The sequence below is a fragment of the Brachyistius frenatus genome, unplaced genomic scaffold, assembly GCF_029030835.1.
Source record: "Brachyistius frenatus isolate BFR_SWC_R1_liver_20210118 unplaced genomic scaffold, ASM2903083v1 Contig_14, whole genome shotgun sequence".
In the NCBI taxonomy this organism is placed as follows: domain Eukaryota; kingdom Metazoa; phylum Chordata; class Actinopteri; family Embiotocidae; genus Brachyistius; species Brachyistius frenatus.
This window is the reverse complement of record NW_027210613.1, coordinates 1775001-1787637: the sequence shown is the minus strand read 5'-3', so window position 1 is coordinate 1787637 and position 12637 is coordinate 1775001. Positions and strand designations below refer to the sequence as shown.

At 40.1% G+C, this 12637-nt stretch overlaps 1 protein-coding gene across 1 annotated transcript in view; it reads right to left on the bottom strand.

Moving 5' to 3' along the window:
• ulk4 (unc-51 like kinase 4) overlaps window positions 1-12637 on the bottom strand; it is an 82168-nt gene that overhangs the window by 56408 nt on the left and 13123 nt on the right. Inside the window, exons 17-18 of the mRNA XM_069693135.1 lie at window positions 12047-12154; window positions 6366-6449 (exon numbers count right to left, since the gene is read on the bottom strand). Of these exons, the coding sequence (XP_069549236.1) occupies window positions 6366-6449; window positions 12047-12154 (192 nt within the window). The remainder of the gene's footprint in view (window positions 1-6365; window positions 6450-12046; window positions 12155-12637) is intronic.

Below are 12637 nucleotides of genomic sequence, written 5' to 3'. Positions count from 1 at the left end.
ATTCTTCTGATAACTTTTAATTCCAAACATATTAAGAGTGCACAGACTAAATTTCAAGTCGGTCCAAAAAAATCTGTAGAAGTTTGTCAAAATACAACATGTGTGAATCACCAAAAATGGCGACTAAATTCAAAATGGCGGACTTCCTGTTGAGTGTATATGATAAAGCCTCCAAAAATGCAGTTGTTTACGGAGAATAATAATAACGCAGAATAATAATTCCTTGAAGAACAATTGGGCTTTCGCACCATCGGTGCTCGGGCCCGAACTAAAGTTATAGCCTTGCGGTTTTACGGCTGCGCCAACCAATCAAGTTACAGTTTACACCCATATCTGTGCAGACTCAGACTATATTTCGTGAAGTTCCTGCATGAATCTTTGTATGTTGCTTTGCCAATAAAGAAGATTCTGACAGAACACACAGTTGTAGCCATGACAGTAGACAACGCTTTGAATGTCAATGTTGCTGAAAAAAAAATCCACAAATTCTAAAACGTGGACACTTCACACAGATCATCAACCCGACAGCACAGAAGATCTACACAATCAACACAGTGTCACAGTTAGTGTCATCGATTCAGGATTCTCCCCTTCTCTTCTTGATGGTGTTGAATAATGGACAAAAAAGCATTTTTTTTGCAGATTAGGATGTCAAGAAAAGTTTACCTTTGAACATTTGGATATAAAAATGTCATTGCTTCATCAGTTTATCCTATTAAACATTTATGTGATACTTTATCATAATTACTATATGAATTCTTGAGTTATGCCAATAAACATGTTATGAGGTCACAGTGTCCTTTGACCTTATAACACCGATTTCAAATTTGTCCATCTTTGAGTCCAAGTGAACAACTGTGCCAAATTTGCAGGAATTCCCTCAAGATTTTCTCTGAGATATTGTGTACACGACACTTGAACGGACATATGGACATGTATGTGCAGAGGGACAACCCGAGAGCATGATGCGTCCGGCCAAGGCTGTCGCAGGCACAAGAGATTAAAAAACCCTAATCAATACGACATGCTAACTGTACAATATTATATTACACAATGGGCCTGATTTACTAAAGGTTTGTGTGTAAAAATCACGTGAACTTCACATCACCCGCAGACAACTGCTCTTATTGTGGTGAGAAGGAGACACAGGAAAGCAAAGAATACGTAGAGAACATGGTTTTCTACCCGTTCTGAGATGTCAGAGGCAAAAAAATATTTAGACATATTGTTTGTCCAGTGATGACATTTCTGAACTGAATAGTGATGTACAGCCAACAACCAGGAGGAGCCACGAAATACCATGAATTAATAAACATGTTACGACTCAGCATTGTTCTGCCTCTGGGTCGTTCCAGCGTATCGCTGCTTGGATATCCTACCCAGTCCTGTTATTCAGGTGTGATGTCCCACAGAATTCACAGGTACATAAAGTTCCCGAGCACTCGCCAGGCACTGAGTGAGAATAAAAATTGCCCATCACAGAAAGATCTGGACCTGCTGATCTGTGTTTGTTAGAAGCATCTTGCAGTCCCTCCTGTTTTATTGTCGACATTTTATTAATAAGCCGTTCTTTTTGCCTTTTTGTTTTTCCCACAGTATTCACTTACTTGCTGATAATCTCCTGTAAAGCGTTTTGTTCTTGTTATTTTTATATTTCTTCATTTCAATGGGATCAGATTTCCTTTTCCTTTTGCAGTCGTTCTGTGTTTTCTATTGCTGGAATCACTTTAACACACGCAAACCCCTCATTTAAATACAGCGATTTGCACCTGAAATCAGTAATGCAAATACCCTTAATAAATCACTCCCGAAGGGGCGCAAAATAAATGTGCAAACTTTTAGAAAAAACACACAATTTAGTACCTGTGATTTGAGATCTTAGTAAATCAGGCCCAATGGCTTATATTCAAACTGTATGTGTGTGTGTGTGTGTGTGTGTGTGTGTGTGTGTGTGTGTGTGTGTGTGTGTGTGTGTGTGTGTGTGTGTGTGTGTGTGTGTGTGTGTGTGTAAATTTGTGCGTGTTCAAGCATGTGGAGTGGTCATCCAATATTAGACACACAAGGGTAAGACCCATGACTGTCTTTCAGAGTCCCCCTCTGTTCTCCTCTCCTTTGTGGAAGATAGTGATAAATCATGAATAGGTTCACCACTGCCATGTGTGTGTGTGTATGTATGGCTGAGTGTGAGTGTGTGTGTGTGTGTGTGTGTGTGTGTGTGTGTGTGTGTGTGTGTGTGTGTGTGTGTGTGTGTGTGTGTGTGTGTGTGTGTGTGTGTGTGTGTGTGTGTGTGTGTGTGTGTGTGTGTGTGTAAGGGGGATTTCTGCCTTCTGCCCCCTGGCTTCTATCACTGCAATACTGTTCACACACACACACACACACACACACACACACACACACACACACACTTTTCATCATAGGCAGCTGACGTATCATCTTGTTCAGGCTCATAAATAATTTCCTGTAGCTCAAGTCTGGCCTGGAAACCTGCCTTTCACTCCATGCCATCCACTCCCCCTCTCCAAGTACAACTCTCCTTCTCACTCCGTCTCCCTGGCATCTCCTCCCCCTCTCCCTCTACACTGATCCTTCTTTCTTCCTCTCTGTCACTCCCTGCCTTCCCCCAATATCCCCTCTCCACTGGTAAAACCACTAGGCTGGCTTTGGCTCTGTGACCCTCATCATCCGCCTCTCCCCACCCCACTTCCCCAGTTGAACCCTTCTTCTCATACAACAATCTGTATCCCTCTCTGCCATGTTTTACTTGTAAATCAGGAAAACTCTCAACAGCAGCGGAGGGGGCTGGGGGTGATCCAGCGGGTCAGACCACGCATCAAAAACATACTGCCTGGAGCGCATTCGACAAGGTCTTGGCACTGTATCTCAGAGCTGTCATGCAATAAACAGTGTGTGGCACTCGATTTACATTTAGCACATTGGTAGACAATCTCCCTCTCCAGCCAACATTACACAAGAAATGCATGCTAAATATTCTCAAGTCAAGTAATTGTAATAGTAATAACAATACTAGAAATGAACTGGTCACTTAAAATCAAATCAGACAATAAAAAACTGTTCAGCCAAAGGTAGTAAACGCACATATTTGTATCTATAGTATGTGTTCTTGGAAAGACTGTGGATTCAGAGTGACTTTTAAACTGACTCTAAAAACTTTAGAGTAGACATTCAAAGAAAACTGCTACCAACTTCACATGCCCACATTGGTTCGCAGTTAACAAATATTTAGGTATCAACTCACCCAATAGAGACAATCAATAGTTCTGAATCGTCAACAATTAATCCAACTACAGTTTCCTTCAGCATTATGTCATGTTTGAGCCAAGTGGCAACCCACTGTCACGTCACCCACTGGTTTGTGAACTGAAGCCATTAATCTGGCATTTTCGCCATCTCGGTTTTATGAGTGACCATATTTGGACGAGCTGGGGAGGAGTGAGTGATGGATGTGACTGAGAACCATAGGACACTATATAACTATTCCAGGAACCTGACTGCACCCCAGGATGTCCATCATACCTTGCAAGCTCCCCCAAACATACCTCTTTGAACACCAAGTAGATATGAGCTGAATTCAATGGTCTAGGTACATCAGTATCTGACTGCATCATGTGTCACTTTTTGAGCACAGTGGTCTCCATGGAAGATGACCTAGAAGGACTCCACTGTTGAAAGAAAACTAAAAAAAAAAACTAAATGCTTTGGACAGATGAGACAAATCTGGGGCTTTTTGGTGAGTCACATAATCTCTGTGTTTACAGATGAGAGGAGGAGGTTTGGTTCTGTTTTAGGTTGCTTCGCTGCACGTGGTACAGGGTGCCTTAAATGTGTGCAGGGCACAATGAAATCTCAAGACTATTAAGGCATTCTGGAGTGAAACGTGCTACTCAGTGTTAGAAACATCTGTCTCAGTCCTCAGTTATGGGTCCTTCAACAGGATGATTGATCCAATACACTGTTAAAATCACCCCAAAATGGCCAAGAACAAAACAATGGACTATTCTGAAGTGGCCTTCTCTGAATGCTGTCAAATATCTGTGGGAAGAGCTGAAACATGCAGTCTGGAGAAGGCACCTTCAAAGCTGGGATTACTGGAGCAGTTTACTCTGGAAGTAACACTGACAGATGCAGAAGTATCACTTGACAGCTACAGAAGTCACTTTTTTGCTGATTTTTTAGGAAATATGGAATAAACAATGATCGGGACAACTACTTTTGTTAGTTATTCTTTTTTCCATGGAAGGGAACCAACACATTCATCCATGACTGTAATTAAGGTCCTGTTAGCTCTTCTTCGTCGACCCTCCTGGTACACCAATGCCGCACAGTGGAAGGCCATTCCTGAGTCAGCTAAAGCTTCCTGCAGCTCTTTTGCAGTCAAATGGGGGTTTGCTTTGCCCTTCTACCCAGCAGGGGTGCAGCTTTATCTGAAAGATAACTTCTTGACTTCCACAGTTTCCTTTAAAGGCCACATCTCTGGAAGTGTTTTGATGCTTTTATAGCTCCTGCTAATATAGGAAAGGCCTGTTTTTATTGTGGATTTTGTTGAAGTGGTTATATTTTCTTTTTTTTCAACCTGTGCATACAACTGTGGTTATATCTCAACAGTGCAACTATATGACTGCCTATGGAGGTATAGTAAGCCAATAGTAGGTGTGACCACTTTGTAAACTCCATGCAGGAAATGTAATGCCCCTGAGATAAAGTTACACAAAGTTACACTATTTAGACAGCTCTATAATAACACCGAATATAATTCTACTGGAATAACAGCTAGTCAGGGAGAGAGACAGAGGGGAGAGGAGGTGAGAGGGAGAGATGGAAAGACAGTGAGGCAGGTTGGGTCTGAGGATGAGTGTCTGGTCCCTAAGGCTGTATGCGAGTGGTGTGTATGTGTGGTGTGTGTGTTTGTGTGTGTGTGTGTGTGTGTGTGTGTGTGTGTGTGTGTGTGTGTGTGTGTGTGTGTGTTTCCATCAGCATACTCTCACAGCTCAATAATGATAAATAAGTCAACCTCCTCTCTCCTCCCCTCTACCGCTCTCCTTGCTCCTGTCACACACACCCCTTGTCTGTTCATCTACCCCCCCCTCACACACACACACACACACACACACACACACACACACACACACACACACACACACACACACACACACACACACACACACACACACACACACACACACACAGTGGTAATGAAGCAACAGTAGGTACTAGCTGACAACTGTGCAGACCAGTTTCATCTATATTCATCTTGCTATAGTGGGCCACCACAGTAAGACCCCCTCCTGCCTCAGAGACAAAACAACATCCATCCATCTCCTTGTCTCCCTCCACCTGTTCACTGTATCTATTAGTCTCACCCCCCAACAAATGTGTCCTCATTCAGCGACAATGGACCACCATGTAAGAACCATCACAGAGACAAACACTATATTATCTCATGTTTTGATATGGAAGCACTCAGCCATACACAGTTGTATACAAACACAAATAAAGCTAAACATAAACAACTAGAGCCAATATTAAAACACCGCATTCTTCAATGCCTGCACTGAATTGAGGAGGAAGCAGCGGCAGTTATTACCAAAGTGAAGAAACACAGGGTTCAAACCAAAACACATCCAGGTCAGTCTCATCCTCTGTCACATGATACACAATCCATATATTCAACACATTCTATGATATAGATATTTTATGTGGCAGTTGGTTTGACTGTTCAGCAGAGTCATTTCACCTTTTTGTGACAGATTATCATGTTACATTATTGTGACAGAAGATTATGAAAGGTAAAGCATTGTTGAATAGAAAAAGAGATAGAAAGGAGAAACAGCTAGACAGAAAACAGAGAAAGCAAAGAAAGAATAAAAAATAAAAAAAAAAAAGAAAGCCAGGAAGGAGCTATCTACGTTTCCGCTTGTGTTTCTGCTCCATCTACTGTATGTGTGTGTCTGGAGGGTCCTAATTGCTGCTGAGGTCAGGCTGCTGAGCAGTAAAGGGTTGTGTTTGATGCAGGTAAGAGTGTGTGTGCACGCGTGTGTGTGTGTGTGTGTGTGACTGCTCTGCATGCCCTTGAATTGCAGCTGGCAAACAACGCTTTAGGCCCTTACAGCTGCCTCATCATTACTGTTCACAGGGATCCCCTGCCACACACTCACGCACACACACACACACACACACACACACACACACACACACACACACACACACACACACACACACACACACACACACACACACACACACACACACACACACACACACACACACACACAGTGAGAGAGACTTAGTCACAGCTACACAGGCACAGACACAAACAGACACACGCAGACATACACAGAGACACTCACCCCTTCCCGCAGGCTTCTCATTAAGCCAGTGTAGGCGGCAGCGGGAACGAACCACAGCCCCTCTGGGGAGCCTCTCTTCTCCTCCTGATAGAGAGGCATAGAAAAGAGAGGGAGAAAGGGTGAGAGGAGCGAGGAGGAGGAGGGGGTACGGTTAGAGGGGTGGGGGCCGTAGAGGAGTAGAGTGGGAGTGAGAAAAAGGGAGACAGATAAAGTGGAGGAGATGCAAGTAGAGAAGAGCGAAGAAAGGGGCAAGAAAGGGCCAAGTCAGAGAGGGGAAGAGTCAAGACATCTTCATTACTTGACTATCATGCCTGTGAATAAACATGCTTTTAAAGCTGTATAAATGTTTTATGTTACTTTTTTTTATTAAAGTAATTATTTACTTGGAAACACAGTGTGCATATGTATGTGCATTAAACATACCATTTTGTCTTTGATTTCTTTAACTATTTAACAAATAATGTATTAATCCTTTCATAAATAAAATAATAAAAAAATTAAAAAATCGTTTTTTTTTTTTGTTTGTTTTTTTATAAAAAAATTTGTGGAGACCAGGATGATGTTTTTAAATTGGTTGTTGTCAGTCCAAAATCCCAAATTACATTAAACTGAGAAAAGTAGACAGAGAAAGTTTGACATTTTTGCTTGATAAATGACTCATCAATAATTATTTATTAAAATTGTTGTCAAGTTTTTCTGATCAAGTCTTCCATCATTCACTTGATCATGATGAAAACATGAACTTCTTTTCCTCACAAAATACTCTTTATATTGCACCGTCATACCAACACTGTCTTACCTTCCACAAACTGCTGGTTATTCCGACCAATACTTCTATACTTTAATGAAAACGATGCTCTGCTCCATTGTTGCTGTGCTAAGCTCTAGGCTACATCTAACCTTGACAATAAAAACTGCACTGGAGGCTATAGCTAATCGTTGTCATTGACTGGTGCTGCAAAAGAGAAGAGTAAAGCAGACAATTTTACCTGGGGACACTGAACAGGCAATTTTCACATTTCTCAAACTGCCATTAAACAGGCAAAGTGTGTCCACCCGTCAGGACGAGTTCACGTCCTATGTAGGACGTTTATTACAAATGGTTGTAATGAAGATAATAGTTACTGCTTATGCTTTTAAAAAACATGACTCACATTGTGTGTTATTCTATTTAATGTGGAGTTTCAGCATCATATGCTGTTAATGAGGCCTCAAAGAATTTAGATAGTAAAATCCTCAAATGTGTTTTTGCGGTCGAGAAGTATTTCAATAAACTCTGTTAATATTTGTGATGTTTTAGCATTTTTTATCACACCCAACTGTACTAACCATTTGAGACTAATCTGATAAAATTGTATGTCAACCTTGAAACTATCAGTCCGATAACAGTCCATGTTTCTGTGGTGTTTGTCAAGGTTGTAGGTTATATTTAACCTTGAGGATGGAGGCAGCAGTGAAGCTGTTCACTGACACTGACCAGAAAACCATCAGCTCTGCCAGTTCTCCATAACACTCATACGACTCTGTACAAATCAAATACACTAACCGCTACTTCGTGGGTCAAAATCGACAAAACACCGGTGAAGAGAGGTGCCCACTTCATAACCCCAGTGAGATACTGCACAGTTTAAACGTGTTGCTAAAGCCTTATACTGGATAGTGTCCTACTTGCAATGTGGGTAATCGTATTAAGGTGATGCTAGTATGGTATCCTGTGAGTTATCGAGGCGTTTGATTGGTGACGATAGGTAGCAACATTCAGTCAGTCGACTCTTGAGGTGTTGTTTCCGTTATAACATTGTACTTTGTGTGTACTTAAAACTGGCTTTTTAAAGCTATCACTCCTTGAATGGCATTTCTGGAGAAACATCAGATTTACATGTTCACACTGCAATAATTGATAAGTCAAAGACAAAAGACGCCCACGCACAGTTATTGTAATCGACTGAAATACATCAACAGCTGGAGATTTTTACTTCAATCCTAAACCAGACAAGCAGGTAGCCTGAAAACAAGACGGTACTATTAACCTCTAACTCATCACTTCCATTGCTTGACATAAAAAAGCAGCTCGAGGTGCTCTCTAATCCAGATAATACAGCTTGTGCCAAATATGAAGATTATCACTGAGCCTTTCTGGGTTTATTTTAAAGTGCCAATCCAATATATATATATATATATATATATATCTATATATATATATAAAAGAAAACTAAGGACAACAGCAAATCATTGATATATACAGATCCACATGACTTTTGTGTTGAAAGTGTCAGCTTCAACACCCAGCAGATGAGTTTTTAGTACAACGAAAAGCAGAGAGTCTGTGGCTCTTAGAGCTCTACCAACGTGTTGGCAGCATTTCAATAATACAGTCAGGGGTAAGTCCATGGAAATATTTATAAACAAGTAAAAGCAACTTGGACTATCTATTCTAAAATAGCCAAATACAAGTAATGTGAGGTCTTCTGTCCTTCAGCTTTCTGTACTAGTTGTAATTCTTGACCAGGACCACGAGCCAAACATTACCGTTGTTGAGCCTGCAGTCATTTCTCTGTAGCAAGGAGAGAAAAAAAGAGACCCAAACTTCGGGAGGTTCAGAAATAATGATGTTTTGATTTTACCAATGAGGTACAAATATATTTAATTGTTCAGAGCTATGGTTAATACATTAAGAGAAAGCCTCAATTACTGTGCAATTAAACCCTCATTTACTCTATTTTACCTAACGTCTCACTAAACTGTGGAATAATTCAAACACTCAATCAAACTAAGACTTTAGTTATATTGTAAACACCACCTCCATCATACTGGGCCATGTTATGGATGGCCTGAAGAAAAGAGTATTCATGTTTTTTATTTTCTAATTAACTAAATGACATTTACACTTTTAAGTCGCTTGTTACTTGATCTCTGAGAAAGGACGGAGACTCTTGTAGGACCTGAAAAGTCAAATTATTAGGAGCTTCTACAGGACATCGCTATTCTCTATGACTCTGTGGTAATCAGGTGGGCTGATTGATTTTTGAAGGTTATCCAGCAGTGTTGTAAACAAAAATCGTGCGCTTAATTGACCTGCCTGGGTAGATTGAGGTTAACTTGAAATAAATTGGCATCACCCTTTCTAATGAAGTCAAACGAGGCCTCCTCCACTCCCTCTCTTGTAATTTTCAGGGCAGGGGGTCAATTCCCTTTCAATTTAATTTAGTCAGCATGTAAAATTATACTCCAGTACCTGATGACAGAGTACCTTGTTTCATTCATTTCACTATGAAGTAAAAAAAAACATTTAAAAATGTATCTTTCTCGCATGTATCGCTGCTGTGCTTGATCTATTTTGACTCATTAACCCAAAACAATTCCTTCAATTTCTACTTAAGAAAAGGAAAAAGAAAAAGGAAAAAGAAAAACTTTTCTTAGACAGATGATTTTCCCTCTTCACATTTAGCCCCCTCTTAGGGGAATCCAAATGGCCTACAAGTACAGTACAGAGTGCATACAGTGTAAAAGGGATATTTGGTTTTAAGAGTAGTTTGTAGACTGAATTAGTCGTGAGCATCTTCAGTTTGCCAGCCTACTATTGCTTGAGGTCAATTATTTAATGATAAACATTTTTGGATTATGTCATTGCTATGTTTAGTATGATGTAGAAGGCCTCAGCATTATTAAGAGAACATGTTTGAGATTTACAATCAACAAAATCATAAATGCACACTTTTTGTTTTTGCTCTCATTTTTCACGAGTTGAAGTAAAAGAGATGAATCAAATTTAAATCCATACTAGTGAGCAATTCACCTTTGCCAAGACAATCCATCCACATCAAGCACATCTGGATGATGATTCAACAGCATGATTATTGCACAAGTGTGCCTTGGACTGGTCACAATAAAAGACCACTGTAAAATTTATCTTGACAAAAAAATGTCCAGTATTTGGCACAATTTCACATATGGCTACAGATGTGCATTTTTTTCTTTGGTAGGCGGATAGGGGCAAAAATTTCTTATCTGGTGTGATAGGGCTTAGCCACATGCAGTGCGACAGATCTCCTTCTCATAGAGTTGATCAGGTTGTTGATTGTGACCTGTGGTCCAATCCTCTTCCATGGCTAGTCGAAGTTGCTGGATATTGGCAGGAATTGGAAGATGCTATCATATAGGCTGATCCAGAGCATCCCAAACATGCTGAATGGGTGACATGTCTGGTAAGTATGGGCCAGGGGCCACTCTGTTCACAACATTCAAACCAGCAAACTGACCACCCACATAATGCCATATGCGGTCTGCCATCTGCCTGGTACAGTCTAAACCAGGATGCATCCATGAAGAGAACACTTCTCCAAAGTGCCAGACACCATCGAACATGAGCATTTGCCCACTCAAGTTGGTCACAATGGCCCCGCTGACAACAACGAGCACATACGAGCTTCCTTGAGACTGTTTCTGACAGTATGTGCAGAATATCTTCATTTGCGCAAAACCAACTGTTGCATCAGCTGTCTGGGTGGCTGATCTCATCTTGTTGGTGAATCTGCTGAATGTGTTGGTCCTGGGCTGGTGTGGTTATGTGTGGTTTGTGGTTGTGACATGCTGCCAAATTCTTGGAAATGAAGTTGAAGACGACTTATGGCAGTAAAATTAATATTCAGTTCACAGGTAACACCTGTGGTGCACATTCCTGCAATCATCGTATTGCATTATAAAGCTGCAAATTTTAGATTGGCTTTTCAATGTCCAAGGCAATAATCATGCTGTTTAATCAGCATCCAGATGTGCCACACCTGTCAGGGGGATGGGTTATTTTAGCAAAGGTGAAGTGCTCACTAACACAGATTTTAACTAATGTGTGAGCAAAATCTGGGAGAAATAAATCTTTGGTGTGCATGAACGAGGTCTTACATCTTTTACTTCAACTCGTGAAAAATGGGAGCAACAACAAATGTGCCGTGTTTATATTATTGTTGAGTCTAAGTAATAACCCTTGTCTCTGTCTCTAACAGATATTAATCAATGATTTATTCTAGAAATCACCAAATGCAGTAACCGAATTACAACAATAACAAGTCAAAAATAGCAAGAAATATTTTGCCAAAGTTTTGACAGAATTAGTAAGTCAGTGAAAGATTGCTTGAGAAAATGGCATGCAGTGCAGAGAAATATTCACACTCCCCATGCAAATATCTAGACAGTCTTTTTTTTTGTCAATACTTTTACCTACTATAAATAGTATTATTTATTTAAAAGTACTTGTGATCATAAAGTTCAGTCATAGTAAGTAAAATATGATGTTATGTATCTCAGTTTTGTAAACTGACAATGATTACACCATCATGTGTGCATAACAATAGCATGTGGTTTTCTTTTTTGCCTTCACATCTCTGCAATCCCTGATTTTGTTTTTGTTTCTTTCCAACTCCAGTCATTCAGGTATCTTTTCATATGGTGATCAAAAACTTACACCACATAACTCAGAAGATTAAAAAAAAAAAAAAGAAAAAATAATAGTCTTGCCACCTATGGAACCTATCAGTGCCTTTTGTGTGGTGCAAGCACATGTATTTCCATTTCTCAGGTATATATATGTGTGTTTGGATCCATTATTATGTTTGTTTTAGATCAATAAACTGCAGCATTTATTTATATCTATCTCTTCATATTGGCTTCTGACATGCAGACAGTACCTGAGAGGAGATGAGGTACAGGAACTCCCCGAGTGGTGGCAGCAGGAACTGCTTTATTTTATTGTTCCTCAGATTATCCCTCAGCAGGTCAGTTAGTGTGGACACAACCTGGAACAAGCAAGAGATACAGTTTCATGAGCCATTCAAATGACAAAACAATAAAAATTAGAAAGAAAAATAAAGTAAAAAAAAAAGTAGACTTCATGCTCTATAAATATGTAAATGTATATTATGTACCAGGAATGATCAAGAAACTTTACCAGGGTTCAATCATCAGCTCTCTCACATTTAACCATGTCAGATAAGCTTTATAATTTCACAAAAGTAGTAAACCTTCATATATAGCCGCAGAATAAAACAGACTTGAACAGATTGATTTGTAATATATGACTGTGGCTGAAGTACAGTATATGACCCATAGACATCAGCAGCTTTTTGGTCGTCCACTGCAAGTCATTTGGCTTGGTTTGGAGCCTTTAGTCTGGTCTTTACCAAGTAAAATGCAAACTCACTTCAACTGAGATGAAGTGGCTAACATGGCCAAACAACAACACACCACGGACCCACCAAAAACCTTGAGTGGTTGGGTGG